Source organism: Hoplias malabaricus, chromosome 15 (assembly GCF_029633855.1).
Source record: "Hoplias malabaricus isolate fHopMal1 chromosome 15, fHopMal1.hap1, whole genome shotgun sequence".
NCBI lineage: Eukaryota > Metazoa > Chordata > Actinopteri > Characiformes > Erythrinidae > Hoplias > Hoplias malabaricus.
Genome location: NC_089814.1, coordinates 25855787 through 25872175, shown reverse-complemented (window position 1 = coordinate 25872175; position 16389 = coordinate 25855787). Strand labels below are relative to the sequence as shown.

General features: G+C 38.9%; 2 protein-coding genes across 8 annotated transcripts in view; one reads left to right on the top strand and one right to left on the bottom strand.

Annotated features, from left to right (window-relative positions):
- amot (angiomotin) overlaps nt 1-5199 on the top strand; it is a 41004-nt gene extending 35805 nt beyond the window's left edge. For all 3 annotated transcript variants that reach the window (XM_066645394.1, XM_066645393.1, XM_066645395.1), the window contains one exon: nt 1429-5199. In XM_066645394.1, coding sequence (XP_066501491.1) covers nt 1429-1556 — 128 coding nt within the window. In that variant the 3' untranslated portion in view covers nt 1557-5199. The remainder of the gene's footprint in view (nt 1-1428) is intronic.
- Nucleotides 5200-5216: 17 nt separating this feature from the next.
- Nucleotides 5217-15595, bottom strand: LOC136668118 (mitochondrial fission factor homolog A). Of its 5 annotated transcripts, none has more exons than XM_066645397.1 (8): nt 15215-15306; nt 12129-12338; nt 10998-11110; nt 10538-10632; nt 9039-9218; nt 8037-8102; nt 7365-7440; nt 5217-6795 (listed from the first exon to the last, which is right to left on the bottom strand). In XM_066645397.1, exons 2-8 carry the CDS (start codon nt 12322-12324, stop codon nt 6664-6666), a joined length of 858 nt encoding a protein of 285 aa, XP_066501494.1. In that variant the 5' UTR covers nt 12325-12338; nt 15215-15306; the 3' UTR covers nt 5217-6663. The 5 variants fall into 5 exon arrangements, with proteins under 5 accessions (XP_066501494.1, XP_066501496.1, XP_066501493.1 ...); XM_066645396.1 differs by lacking the exon at nt 15215-15306 and adding an exon at nt 15506-15595 and having other exon boundaries at nt 5219-6795; XM_066645399.1 differs by lacking the exons at nt 9039-9218; nt 15215-15306 and adding an exon at nt 15506-15595.
- Nucleotides 15596-16389: the final 794 nt, after the last annotated feature.

Genomic DNA, 16389 nt, shown 5'->3' with positions numbered 1-16389 from the left:
AACACCTGTTTGGAACATTCCACAGGTGAACAGGTGAATTGGAAACAGGTAAGTGTCATGATTGAGTATAAAGTGAGCATCCCCAAAGGGCTCAGTCGTTCACAAGCAAGGATGGGGCGAGGTTCACCACTCTGTGAACAACTGTGTGAGCAAATCGTCCAACAGTTTAAGAACAATGTTTCTCAAAATACAATTGTAAGGAATATAAGGGTTTCATCATCTACAGTCCATAATATCATCAAAAGATTCAGAGAATCTGGATAAATCTCTGCAAGTAAGTGGCAAGGCAGAAAACCAGCATTGATCGCCCGTGACCTTCGATCCCTCAGGCGGCACTACATTAAAAATTGACATCATTCTGTTCATTGTCAGTGAACACAGTTCGTCGCTCCATCTACTAGTGCATGTTAAAACTCTACCATGCAAAGCTAAAGTCATATATCAACAACACCTAGAAACGCCACCGGCTTCTCTGGGCCCGAGCTCATCTGAGATGGATTGACACAAAGTGGGAAAGTGTCCTGTGGTCTGACGAGTCCACATTTCAAATTGTTTTTGGAAATCATGGATATCGTGTACTCCGGGCCAAAGAGGAAAAGGATTGTCTGGATTCTTATCAGCGCAAGTTCAAAAGCCAGCATCTCTGATGGCATGGGTAACTTGCACATCTGTGAAGGCACTATTAATGCTACTTAAAGGTACTTACAGGTTTTGGAGCAACATATGCTGCCATCCAAGCAATGTCTTTTTCAGGGACATCCTTGCTTATTTCAGCAAGACAATGCCAAGCCACATTCTGCACATATTACAACAGCATGGCTTTGTAGTAAAAGAGTGCAGGTACTAGACTGACCTGCATACAGCCCAAACCTGTCTCCTATTGAAAATGTGTGGCACGTTATGAAGTGCAAAATATGACAACAGAGACCACGGACTGTTCAGCAACTGAAGTTGTACATCAAGCAAGAATGGGAAATTCCACCAAGCTTCAACAATTAGTGTCCTCAGGCCACCAGTGCTTATTGAGTGTTGTTAAAAGGAAAGGTGTAACACAGTGTTAAACTTGCCCCAGTCCCAACTCTTTTGGAATGTGTTGCAGGCCTCAAATTTAAAATGAGTGAATATTTGCAAAAAAAAAAAAAATGAAGTATATCCGTTTGAACATTAAATATTTTGTCTTTGTAGTGTGTTCAATTGAATATAGGTTGAAAAGAATTTGCAAATCGTCATATTCTGTGTTTATTTGTTTTACACAATGTCCCAACTTCATTGGAATTGTTGTTGAACATTTATACTAAAATGAAACTTTAACATTTGTTTTTTTGGAGTAGTGTGTTCTGGAAATGAATAAAACTTTTTCTGTGTTTTGTCATATTTCCAAGTATATCATTATAGCAAAATTAAATAGTTTGGTTTGTGTTCCTGCAGATGTTCCTGTGTTCCACAGCAGCACTCTAGAGAGAAGAGCCCCTGTACAGTCTCTTCCTCAACAACCCCTGCCTCAGCCACTGCCACAGCAGGATGTGGATAACGAGATGGTGGAAATCCTCATCTGAACTCTCTCTCTCTCTCATACATACAAACACACCCACACACACACACACACACACACATATATATATATATATATATATATATATATACATACAGGTGAAGGATTACTTTATTCCATGTTAGGCTCTTCTATACACTCTTTTTGTGGGACACTAATGGGGTGTTGAAATGCACTACATTTTAGTGATATTTTATTCCTTGTACAGAACAAAGGCCTGTCAGTTATGATTAACTAACTTTTTTGTACAGTATTCTCTGGTGGCGTTTTATTCCTCCAGAGTTTAGGACCAAATGTATTGGCAACCGATTTTTGCATTTATTGCACTACAATTTTTTTTTTTTTTTTTCCAAATGTAATTTGATTAGGCTTTTTCTCTCTGTAGTGCACATATACCAATGTTACAATCTTGGCACTTGAGTATACGTTGGCATAATATCTAGCGGAACTGTCGTTACATGTAAATACTGTATCTAAATACTGTAAGACGCGTGAGATAGAATGTGTGGGGCTTTGTGACCTAAAATGGGCACTGAGAGTGTAGGAATGCAGTGTTAAAGAGAACTGACCCATCCATGCTTCGCCAACAACTGCATTCTTTCATAAAATACTGTTGGTCAAGCTTTACAGAACACTGACCAAAACTGCACTGATTTAATCAGAAATTGTAGCTCACATCTCTCCACTGAATTTGTCAAAAATATTAATGCTTGCTCATACAGAAGGGGGAAAAAAACACTTCCAATCTAAAGCAACTATGAATATAATTAATTACACTATGCCTCATAGTTTTTGCACACCCCTAGAAAGTAGCTGATGAATTTGACTATTTCTAAAATGTATAAATGTTGGCCACAGGCTTTAACACAAAATGTATATAATTTACATAAAAAATGAGACACTATGGAGCAGCTACAGATGAGCTTAGGGTCACCATTCCCCAGAATATACATTTTTAAAGCCCCCCCAGCACTGAGCTCTGTATTCTCTTGCACTTCATTTATTATCTTTGAGATGAACTAGTGTGTCACTTGTGATCCAGAATTAATGATCCAAAAAATTAATAACCATTATCAGTAATGCTTTAAAGGCTGAATGCATCAAACCCCCAAAGTATTAATCTTAATTTCAGAAGAAGAACACGGGTACAAACTTTTGGTCATATAACCAAACATCCCCCCACCCAATATGAGATGAAGGTGTTTATGCTCTGGTCTGGACAATTTTGTTCTGCTCAATGGCATTCTATAAAACTTGTTGATTCTAGCAACTAAAGAATGTATTAGTGAGGGGAAGCATGGATGGGTCCATTGGACCGACAGGATTGCCCTGTGGTCCATAATTTTACTTTGCTGTATATGCAAAAACTCAAATAACCCAACTGGTTTTGGGTTTGTGTAAGTGTGTAGTATGAGAGAATTCTGAAAAGCACCACTTATTTTAATGTAGTGGATGCTGGGTGTAAGGGGTGGGGGGTGGTTGTCACTTTTTGTCATGCTTTGCGAAGTCTCTAGACATTTCAACTTTTTATGGGAATGTTACTTGGATTACATTGTCTGCTATGGACAGTATGGTTGGTTGTGTTTGAGGGGTGGAGGTGCATTTCAGTGTTTTCACATTCTCAGTTTTCCAGGGAACACATAGGCATTTAGCTTTTGACCAAAGGTTATTCAAAATGTACGACTGAAAACTAAATTGAACATTAACGGAGCATTGTTTTATCTCAGAGAAAACTTGCAATACTTTGCACCTGGGCAATACAAGATCTACATTCTTTACATGTCGTTGCCAAATGAAAGCAATGCTCTGATACTGAATCAGTATTGTTTTGTGAACATAGAAACAATGGATTTGCTCAGTGGGTTGTTTGTGTACTTTGAAAATGTCTTTCCAAGGTGGTCTGTCTTAAAAAAATAGTTCAGATCTTATTTTACCACTATTTCAACAATGCTGGGGCAGAGAAATATGCAGACACATACACTAAGATGTTTATGTAGTTTACTGTAAGTCCTGAGAACTCACCATCAGTGTTTATTCTGTATTCAGTCCTTTTAACATCTAAAATGTTCAAACATTTCATGAACAGTTCTGAAATACCTCGCTCTCAACGTGTATAACTCGGTATAAATTAAAAGCATATTTTCAGATAGCCTTAAGTAGTGCCTTTATATCTGCATGAACTTATGATAAATTTGCCCTTCCAGATATAAAACATTACCCTCAACACTAGATTCCTGATCCCAGATTAATCTTAATCCTATCCTAAAAAGGCTTTTCAGTAGTAAGTCTTTATTAACATAACAATTACACTGTTGTAAATCACCACTGAAGTAATCACAGGCCTAGTCTAGGCTTAAAAAGACTTAGATGAGTTCAGAAACCCAACTCTAATCGTTAAACCTTCAGATAAAAAAATAACCCTGTTCTAATTTAGGATGCTAGATACTAAATGTTGACATGTAAACCTGCAGAGCACAGATTGGCCAGAGAGACATGTCAATCACCACGAAATGCAGAGCTCAATCAAATCCAGCACAAACTCACCGCTTGTAAAATCTCTTAAGTTTACATTAGCTTTCATTTTTATCGGACTCAACACGGCAGCTCATAAATTTACCTGAAGGTGTTTTGAAGAGTTTAAATGCTCCTTGGGCCAATGGCCGGAGAAAATTTCCAGCGAAAGTGCAACAAGTAAAACTGATCTGTGAGAACTGGGCCGCAGAGCCGTGTTCAGTCCAAAAAATAAACCGAATACACGATGAGACAACAACGCCTACATTTACCGCCGTCATTGTTGTGTTTTTCTGAGCCTGTGATTCCCGTTAGAGACTGGGTTTTGCGACATTTTGAGCTGTGCTAGTGGAAAAGCTGCAAGCTTAAAGCCGAGTAGAGTAGAGCTGGACTCTAGTGGAAAAACACCATTAAAGACCCCCTCTCTGTTAAAGAAACAAGTACTTTACATTTCCTGCCCAATGTTGCCCTTCAGTTTACTGTCCTTTTGAGCACAAGTTTAATAGATTAATGATTCCATCTACATTAAAGCAACCACTATCAACATGGCTTTGCTTCACGACTTGAACCTTAAAACATTTCCAGCAGTTTGGTAGAAACACCTCATTTTGGCCAGAGAAACAGGACAATGGACCCCAGAGCTGCTGACTGAGTCTTGGGTGGGTGAAGTGACTGTATGCATATTCACAACTTAATAAACAATTTGTTTTTGCAATATTTTCAGAAAACAAAGACTACATCAATGATGCTTTCTTCAAGAAACGAGCCTTACTTTCATGACATTTCAAAGTCCTTTTTAATTTAAGGTTTTTATGTCTTCATGATAATGTAATTACCACAGACCTACAGTAAATGACCCGACCAAGCTGCTACCACCTTTAATGGTGGAGGACACTCTGTATCATTTTCTCAGTTTTCCCACCCAAGAGTCATTCAGGGTTATGTCTTGGTCTTGCTATGTTTGTTAGTCAAAACAATGTTACATTGAGCTTCAAAAGAACAATGTGTTATAGTCCAACTCGGGACAATCTAGGAACATTTTGTTTTCCCTGTTAGTCTTTCTCCAAGTGAGAAGAATTCCTTCACTTTCATAGTATCTCTCATCACAAAGTTTGTATTCTAGTTGCTGCTTGACAATGTTATTACTGTACAATCATGATTCATTATTTTTTTTTTAATTCAATGGTATTCTCTTTAATCAATTTTGTTTTACAAAATTCATCTCATACAGTTGTCCTTCTACCATTTACAGTTTTTTAATTATTTGGTGTATACTCCTGAACATGTTCCAAATAACTTTTCTTTTTTTCCTTGACAAAATTTTATTTAATTTTTCAATAAATAAATATACTGAGCACTTCACTGATCTCTTCTTTTTTTCTGTTTGGAATTTGCATGTATTTGGAAGGCATGCAGCAATATTTCCTTACTTAACTGGGTTAAGTAGCCTATGTACTACAATGCAAACACCATCAGGATAAAGAGGTAAACTTCATGCACAGATATAAAAGCATATGTGTAATTCAGATTAATTGGATGTACAAAGTCCAGTAAACAATAAATCCCATAAATATTATGAAAGCCTTCAGTACGTCATGCTTCATCATGGTCATATCACATTTTATGATGAATATCAGGGCATCTGCAGTGTTTAATAACTTCTCAACGGCCATTTACAGAGGACAGGATGAAAATGATCATATAAATCTGTAGTTACATTTACTGTCAAAAAAAGTTCTTGCCTAATACACTGTTCCCAGACTGCATGTGGATGGCAGAAGCTGCTTAAAGGGGAATCCAAAAAAGCAAAAATATGTCAATATTACCCACCTATGGAGCAGGAATAGAGCAATTTCCGCATTTCGGTTTGTGCTTTACAATGTTTTGAGTTCCCCCCGTTGTCTAAAAAAACTCCAGATGCCTTTTCTCTGACATGAGCAGAGGGAGAGAGAGAAAGAGCCTAGCATACCAGACTGAGATAGATTGTTTTTGTACTCATTTACAGACAGTGGGGCTTCATAAGCACATTAGACAAGTTTCAAACATGCAAACAGTCTGGAGAGCTAGCAAAGGGTGAGGAAATATTATCTGTATTTTATAAAAAAGTATTATTTTTTTTAAATTACAATCATGAATGTTGCCTTTAAGTGTATGATTCATATTCCCTGATGTCTTTTTAATAGGAAATAAAATGTGTGTATATTTCTTTCATCACCTTTGTACATAACAGGTGGTATGATTTTACACAATATATAATTTCATGGATTATAATCTCTAATGGATTTGTTTACATCTCGACCTTTGAGCTATGCAGGCCCGTAAAAAGTGTAGGACTTCCCATTTAAGTGCTGATTCTTATTGTTTGTTGTGAGTGGAAATGTTATTAATAAATGCTTGTAACTTTCCTCACAGTAATGTTTTCATTATGGCTGCCAACAGAAAAAAAAATTAACTCACGCTTTACGCAACACTCCTCACATTACAGTGTAGTTCTAGACTATGTTCTGTATAAGTGCGTGGTTTAGTAGCAGGGCTGTTTTGCCTGAGCCCTGATGGGGACGAGGAGGACTGAATTTGATCAGCTGGAGGTGAGCGAGGGTTTATCTGCGCATCCACAGCCAGCCGTTAATTAGACAGGCTGACAGCAGAAGAGAGAAAAGCACCAGTTCATTCTGTCTGCGCTCAGCATTCTGTTTCTCCAGCCCTGCTATCCTCCTGCTCATCTTCACCACCTGCAGAAACAATGTAACGAACACAGCTCAGGGGGGCGTGAAGGCGTGTGAGCTGGTGAGAGCATTTTCTAAAACATCTCTGAGATACTGTCACCCTCTTGTGGTTATTTTGTGAATCACAAGATGTAAAAAATAAATTGTATTTACACTTTCACCATCCAAAGACTGAGACTTACTATTAGGTTATTCGTAAAAGCCTTTAATTAATGGTCTAATAATAATAATAAAAGTCTATTAAACTTTTACCAAATTTTATACCTAATGTACTCATTGTCAATTTCGCTCTCAGTCCAGATCTTTTATGCCAGCTAATTATTATTAGGGGAGAAAAGGGCCATCCCTCCCACCCAGGCCCACTTTTTATTTTTATTAACCCACATATATAGTTATGAAATCTAGTACGCTGGTCAACTACATTAACAGACCTGCATACCTCAGAATAATCCAGCATGGATTTCATGGATTTTTTTTCACCAGAATTTTATTACAAATATCCAGAAAACCACAGACGAATCAAAACTAGTCCAACACAAAAACAGTCAACATCTGATAAGTTTGTTTGAGCTGACCTGTCTGCGAAGCACAATGAATTCGACCGCAGTTCCTGTCTCTTCCTCCGGACTGAACCAGGACTCCTGTATGGTGCTGTTACATCAGTAAAGAGCAATAGACACAAAAGTCTAACTTTTACTCATTTCCACATCAACCTGAAGATAAATACTGCAACACCCTTATTTTACACATGATGCACAGGAACACAAAAATACCACAACGAATAATAAACCACAGTAGAAAATTTGTTGAGAAAACAGAATGAAGGTTGCTATCTATGAAAACCTAGAGGACACATATGTATCTTTATACAGAGCACACCATATTAACATTTTAGCAATAATTTGGTTTTTAAGAAATGTACACACAATTTCCACATACTGTAAATTTTTGTTGTTCAAAGTAAGTTTTCTAAGTTTAAGGGGAAAAAAAGCTGAGAGAAAGATCTCCAAAATGTCTTTTCCTAATGTTTGTAGCTATGTAATGTACTCATCTATTGCTACAGATACACATATAGATTCCAGTCTTATCCACTAAAAGCAACTGAAATTACACAGCTAAGTATGATGCAAATTAGTTTTGATTGCTTGTCTTTTTCCCAGGTTAAAACTATAGAGGCAACTTAATAACCACATGAATAATCAACATTCAGCTCACTACAAACACACAGGACCAGAAGCATCCATCACCTTTTCCTGGTCTGATCAGAATGGACCTCGACTGGTTGAGGCGGAGCGTTTTCTGGGAAATTGAACCTTAAACATAAGAGAAAGACCAGGATCCACAGGAATATGCTTTAATTCAACTCCCAGATAACTGAAACCAAAAGTCTGACACAAGAGTGAGTGACAAGCTCAACCAACAAGCTCTAGCAAGCCAAGCAGTGGGTTAAAGGTCTGGAGCCCAACTTGAGCCTGACAAACACCAAAAAATATCAGGTTTAGGGTTGAGTCTAACTAAAAACAAATTTGCTGCTCGATTAGAATCAGCAACTAAAATGTTTCTAAACTAATCTATGCTCTTCAAATGTAACATTATTTAACTGGGCCTGGTCAAATTCAACAGAGTCAAGTTTAGGCTTCAATTTTATCCTCGTACAGGCTTCTACAAATCCACAGGGACAGGCAAACTGTGAACGGGGTAAAAGCAGAGCAAGCGGTGAAGAACACAGCAGGCAGAAGCATTAATGGCCTCAAAAAAAATCTAAACTAAGGTCATGACAGAAGTGACAGCTATACGTTCCCCAGCAAAATGGCCTCACACATGAATAATTAACCATTTTCTTCAAAGGTGGACCTTCCCAGCGTGCTCTAGGTGCATCACTACAAGCCAATCAAATCCACATAGCTCTCAAATCTGGTTCATACCTACTGCGGAGGCGGCACATCACGCACGGCCAAATTGACAGAACTGCAGATGAAACGGCATTTACAACTCCAATATGAAACAACACGCCCACAACACTCGCTGCCCAGGGAAAAGGTTTGACCAAAGATAGCCTGGTTTGTCGAGTGGTGCAAGCCGTGTGAATATCAAACAATGCAGAGGGTCCGGCACCTAATATACACACCCCGTGCCGTGTCCGCATTAGATATAAAACAACCTTTATAAGCCATGGCAGTGGGAGGGCTGGGGTTAAAAATGGGTGCGACTTAGGGCTTAGAAGGTGGCATGATCTAGAGACATTTCACCTGGAAGAGCATTTTTGAGTGACCGTCTGGAGGAGTTTCTTTGAAGCCTGCTGGCCCAGCTGCCTGGCTGTGTACAGCATGCTCTGTGGGGACAGGAGGCTGGGTGGGACCGTGGGGAACTGCAGGGGCCCAGGTGGGGGCAGGTCTGGGTCGGGGTCTACAGGGGTGGCTCTTCCAACACTATTGCAGGCAGGCCGAGGGCAAGACACACAATAAGAGTGCCACTGTTAAGTTGAGTAACCACACAAACAACAATTTTTTTTAAAATACTGTTTCTAAGTAACCCACAGTTTCAGCTACTCCCCTCTGAGCCTGATCCAGCACATAAAAAATGTTGCTGATCAGCATATGAACTGGAACAAGGGTGATGGGGCAAAAGCTGAAATCCCTAGAAGAAGAACTAACAAACACTGGCATAATATGACAAAAAACACAAACGTTGAGTCCTGGAGGGCTTTATTCCAGCACTGCTAATTTCCCAGTGCAAACATTCACATACACTAAACATGATAACGTGATGAATGTATTATGGTATGTTTAGACAGAGAAATCGTAAGAATGTTCTTGAATAAACTGAGTACCCCGGCACTAAAACAGGTAGATGATTACATTAAATCTCCCTTTGTTTCCTTAAATACAATTAATGCAAAAAAATTGTAGGTTGTGTGTAATAATTCAGAGGTAAATACAAATAGATCTTGAAAACTGATCAGTTTAGACAGCTATTGGTGTTTATGTGTCCATTTATGTGTGGCAAAATATTGTACTGCAGAGCAGTAGTGCTGTAATAATCAAGTTGGCTAAATGAGTAAAATGAAAAAACAAGGAAGAGTTTAAAAAAATCCCTGTTTACTGTTAATAAAAGAAGAACATTTTAAAAACAAAAGAAAGATTATCAAAATTATAACCTTCCAAAATTAAAATTAAAATCTCATATTAATAAAAACTTTCTTGACTTTCAGTGAATGCAGGATGGCCTTGATACATGTGTGTAATCAAACTGTCCTTTGCCTTATGAGTTTAAAGTTTAAAGTAATTAAATGTCCATCCATATTTATTAAGTACAGTTAAAATATATCTAAATAAAACAAACAAAATTAGATTCAGACGTTTTCTTCACAAAAGAAAAAGAAAAAAGCTACCTAAGGAAAATTTCAGGAGGCACAGTGGCCCAACAGGTAGGTGTCAGTATCACACAGCCCCAGTGTACACAGCTTAGTGTGTTCTCCCTGTCTCTTCGTGGGTTTCCTCTGGGCGAGCCAGTTTCCTCCCACAGTCCAAAAACACACCCTGTAGGTGTGTTTAGTAGGTAGATTGCGTTTTCAAAAGTGCCCATATTTTTGCAAGTGGGTGAGTGAATGTGTGAGCGTGTGGTGCCCTGTAATGGACTTGCGCCCGTCCAGGGTGTGTTCCCAGTGATTACAGGTAGGCTCTGGACCCAACAACCCGCACCCTGAATTAAAGGAACAGCAGCAGAAAATGTGTGAATGTTTACTTACACAGATGTAGAATGCGGTGCTTGTTTGGATTGTGTTGGGGTGCCAGGTGGAGTTCTCCCAAAGGTCTGGTCACTGTAAGATCTACGTAGTGGACTCTGCACGTATCAGAATAGACCATTTACGAGTTAAAGTCTCTGAACTTCAATAATATAGCAACAGATTCCATAGTCTTTTGAGCTGACACCTGGTCTGAACAATGAAGTGCTACCTTAAAGCTGTAACACAATGGATAAGGAAAAGATAAACAATGGCAAATAAATACTGTCAGCATCGCAAACAACATTTATCTGATGGAAAACACAGTCTCATTGTCTCCAGGAATTCTTGTCACTAAATCACCAACCAAAAACAAAGGAATCATTGTCTTAGTAGGGTCTGTTGTGACTTTGCCTTTACAGATCTGAATTAAGGCAAATTGGAGCTACAGAAAAATTTGCTTACATCTGCTAAGTCAGTTTACCTGGACAGATTCCCGTGTGTGAGTCTCCTTATCCCAGGCTCCACGATGCAGATCTCGCATTGATGAGGCACTCTGCCTGGAGAACAGCGGCCGTGGACTGAGGTCAGGAGCATCTGTCAACGTTGTAAATATTTTGGCAAAATATCTACACAGACATAAATCTCTGGTTTCAAAACAAATAGACTGAACCACAATTCTTCCATAAACTGTCTGTAACCACCCCCTTGCCAATTCCAACCAATAGCTGGGATTCCCTAAACCCCACAAAATGCCAGAAGTTGAATGCAAGCATATACTTCCTCAAAACATTCAAACCTATCAGTTTCTTCAAAGCTAACAGATGCCCACACTAGCATGCACTGTTATTATGAGGAGAGGAGAAAGTAGGCCATCCTACCCCCCTAGAAACAGGGCCAATTTTGCTCATATTGATTCCGAGCCACTGTATTATTTTTAACATATAATGTGTGTGGAATAGTATCTGCATATTCATCTAAAACTGTCTAATATATCGGAACCCCTCACATTTCAAATGCACCTATTCCAGCATTTATCCCTAAATAATTGCAAAGAGAAAAATATTATACAGTGCTGTTAAATCAGCAGAGGCATACACCATGATCAAACTAAGCAATTGTAAAGCACATTTGTTATGCCTATCCTTACACAGGCATTAGTGTGAGAAAATAAAAAAAAAAACTGCCGAACTGCATCAGTAAGGAGAGTCTGTCCTTAACTCCATAAAGAGGAATTTTATAGCAGGGTCACAGTGAATAAACCCTTCATTACATAGATGAACGCCCATTTGATGAATGTCTAATATTTGTGAGTTTACTGCTGAGATGTTGAGAAAACTGACTTGATCACAAGAGTAATACCACTGCATTCTTGGCATGCATGATGTTTACAGCTCTTTTAAGCGATGAGAAGCCCTTTGCTACAATATCTTTAGGAAAAGCGATTAGACTTACAGTTCCATAGTTTATGCCAATGCTAGTTCTAGTGGCTTGCAGAGGCCCAACATTTTCTAAGATAAACCATCTTGAATATTCCTTTGTCTCTTGTCTTGTCACAAATAACATAATACTGTTACTGTATAGTAAGACCTAATATTAAAGGGACAAGCCTCACCTGTTAAAGCCAGTCTGTCTGGTACATGCATGCTGTAGACAGGGAGCAGATCCTCTGGCCTCTGTTCTTCAGCCAGGCTTCCATGACCAACCCTCAGTCGTTCTGGCACTCTCATCTTCTTGCTGATGATCTCTGTGAAGTATGGGTCTCCTCCACGGACCTGGGAGCCCTCGCCCATAAACCCTGGAGTGGCCATATTCTTCACACAGGCTGAGAATTATAATTAAACAACTGTATTTATGTACTTAAACTAACTTCGCCACAATGGAAATCAGGATACAGTCCCCAAAAGTGCTAAGACTTACTTCATCCAAGCCCACCTGCAGAACTAATGAAATACTGAAAACATTAAGTTGCGGTAATATCAGTATCACCAGATACTGAAAGCAAAGGTTCACATATGTTGGCCAATCACAGATATGAAATATTTGATCCTCAATGAATAAATGGCCTAATATAATATTTTTGTCTAATTTATCTGAATCTTGTGTGAAAAGTTGTATCAAATGTATGCAGAAATTATTGAAAATTCTAAAGGGTACACAAACTTTCATGCAGTGCTGTATTTATCAATATCAGTAATTCAACATACATGAGAATTTTAAAACAATTGGCCAACATCCTTTTCAGTTCTGCTTTGGTACAGGGGAATTTGTTACATCATGTCAGCAATTAGAAATAGGTATAATGGCTGGATGTACGATTTCACCATTAGCATTTACAATGGCATTGGATACAGTAATTAGGGCCTCTAAGTGAGTCGTAGGCAGGGAGAAGTTGCATGACGGTACTCGGTGTCTCCAATTAGTGCATACATGGACAACATGATGACAATGATGACTACTGTGCCTTGCACACGGCAGTTGCTGGAGAAGTTAAATGATAATCTAAGGTTGGCTAGGCTGAAAGTTAAACCAAGCAAGTCTAGAGGTCTGTTGACAGAGGAAAACTTGTGCAAAAAACTTTTTGATGGAAGGCGAAATGATCCCTACAGTACTGGAGAGACCAGTGAAGAGTTTATGTAGATGGTATAGTGCAGCGCTAAACGATACCAAACAGGTTGTGGGACTAAAATCTGAACTGGTGAAGGCTGTTAATACCATTGATAGATCATGTTTGCCAGAGAAGTTGAAATTGTGGGGTCTGCAGTTTGGCTTACTGCTTCATATTAGATGGCCATTCACAGTTTATGATGTTTCAATCACCGAAATAGAGAGGATGGAAAGGGTTGCCTAGAGAGGATGAACAGGGCCATAAGTATTAAGTATAAGTAGTGAGGTACAGCATGGGAGAGGGGTACAAGCACAATGCGTAAGTGCAGGCCTTGGGTCGTGTGATTAATAGAAAGCTTTTAGTAAGACCATATCACCAGATAGAAGGCATATGATCCATCCATCCATTATCTGTAACCGCTTATCCAATTTAGGGTCGCGGGGGGTCCAGAGCCTACCTGGAATCATTGGGCGCAAGGCGGGAATACACCCTGGAGGGGACGCCAGTCCTTCACAGAGCAACACAGACACACACACATTCACTCACACACTCACACCTACGGACACTTTCGAGTCACCAATTCACCTGCAACGTGTGTTTTTGGACTGTGGGAGGAAACCGGAGCAGGCATATGATGACTAGTTTTATTTGTGAGCAGGAAGAGGAGGCACTGTGTGCAACAGTAGCATCACAGATAAAACAAGGCCAGTTGCTTCGATGGGAGAATCTAGAGAGGTGGAAGATTTCCTGGCAAGAATTGTGGGTGATGGAGGCAAGTCGTATTAAGTTTTTGCTGGGAGCAATTTATGATGTCCTTCCAACACTGCAAAATCTTGGACAATGGTGGATTATGTACAGGGGTTGGCTTGTAAGGTTGGTTTGTCACAGGGTTGGTATACATGGAGACATAATCAGGTGCTAAGGGTTTTATGATTTTTGTTGGACAGCAAACAGCTAGAGGTTAATGCACTGACAAGTGGCTGTAGTAATAAAATAGTTAGCTGACAATATTAATGAATGAAGACATTAATATTTCAGTAAAAAGGCTTGCAATAAGTGCAAGTTTAGAAACTGGTGCCTCACTTTCACTAATTAGGCCCAGAATATCGCATGATTAAATATGAGCAACTCGACTGAAAGATTTACTACATATAAGGAATGTATTTATAATTTCACGAACCCTGAAGGAACTATTTGTTATATTACTAACACAATGTCAAAACTGATGAACAGACATGTCATATAATATATGGACATTACCTCGTTAATTTCTGCTAACCTCAATATTTACATATTGAATGCACCTCACACATTTTTAGCCACTGGCTGTATTATGATCTCTGGGTTTCTCTGGTCCCTCTATGACAATTTGTTTAAAAACAGAGGCTTTACTTATTTAGGATATTTAAACATTTTGTGTATTCCAATTCATTAAATTGGAAAAACTGCATTTTCTTCCTTATTGAGTGGCTTATTCAAGTGGCCTTGAATCTTCCATATGCCTCCTGTTCAATAATGTGTTTAATTATTTTATTTTTGGCATTTTATGTCAAAACGTTCAAACAAACGTTAAAAAAACTTGAAAATGTCTTCACAGCAGTTGAAGCTGGCGTGGCCTTTTAAAATACATGCTGAAAACTGAAGCAGCAGGTCCAACCCAGTGTGGGATTAGTTTGTAATTTAACGTTAATTTACATGTAGTGCAGATTAGAGCTGTTTTAAGCCGAGTAGCTAAGTAAGGACAACACGGAATACTATTAGGGCAGGAGGGCGGGCAGACTAACAGTGATATTAAAAATGTACACCGAAGGTTAATTCGAGTTTTAAAGTGAAAGTCTGAATGTCCGGCCTGTGCTGTTGGGAGAGGTTAGCCACAGGGTTGGGCTGTATATAGCTAACGTTAAGCCCTTGTAAAGCATTAGTGAACTCTGCTTACTTATGTACAACAACACGAACGAGCCAAACACCTTTTTATGGGATTCTGATTCACAGACATGTACGTTTACGATGTAGGGTCAACACACTAATATAGCAGCTGACACAAGTCTGTAACACGGGGGCCAAAAGTTTGAAAACGCTGAAATAGTGTTTACGTTAATTCACCGACTGTACGCAGAAAGCATTACTTAGCACAGTTTACGGCATGGAACTTGACTTCTGTTTCACCCAGTTCAAAGGAAGGGCACCATTGACACTTTGCAAGGCAAACCAGCGCCACCGAACTGAATACACCAGCAGTTTATCAGTTTATAGCCCAGAATATTACACAGCTTCCCGAAAGTATAACAAGACTCCTCCGTTCATCTCACAACCACCACAAACCCATATAAACCCTTCCCCTCGAACTTCTCTAAATTAACAACGTTCAACATTCAAAAACAAACCTTCGTCCACTTCTCCGCCGGGGGACGACGCAGAAAACCCCTGTCACGTGATAGGCGGGTTCACCGGGCGAGGGGCGGGAGCAGACGTCCCCCAACCAATTACCAATTCGTTAATAACTTTGTTATTAAATAACAATGTTTACTTCTAAATATAGCAGATAAATTATTTTACGCCCACCTTAAAGCTTCTCTTCTTTGTTATTTCTCTTCATAATTACCCCAGCAGTATTACAGCTGTAAATAACTGTAGGTTTCAAACAAATTTCACTTTGACAATGAAAAATGTCCTCTTTTAATCAATAATATTCCGTTTTAAATCGTACATTTCCTATTACGTATGCATGGGCTCTAAACTCTCTAACGCTCTAAAATATTTTAAGCTGCACTTTGTCAGTTTGGTGAATTGGCAGTACCTTTAAGAATATATTCAGTTTTATATTAAAAGCTTACAAATAGTCTAGAAGAGATTGAAATGTACCATTAAGGAAAGCCATTGTTTTACATTTAATGGTACATTTACACTAAAAATATAAGGAGTTGGTCTGTACCTTTAGTGCACAATTATTTACTGTACATTTTCCTGACCATTTTGGTGACCCTTTACATGGTCTGTCATTTCGTGGCTGAGTTTCTGTGGTCCCTAAACACTTCCACCTTTCAATAATACCACTTACATTCTGGAATATCTCAAAGGAAAGAAATTCCATGAACCGACTATTTGCAACAGCCAATTACAATATCATACTTTTGTACAGTGAGGTCTTTAAAATGATCCACCCTTTACAAATGTTTGTAATAGCAGATTGCAAGGCTAGGTGTTTTATGACTGATTTAAACTTGTGGCAACTGGACTGAATGTAACACCTGAATTAAATTATTAGGTG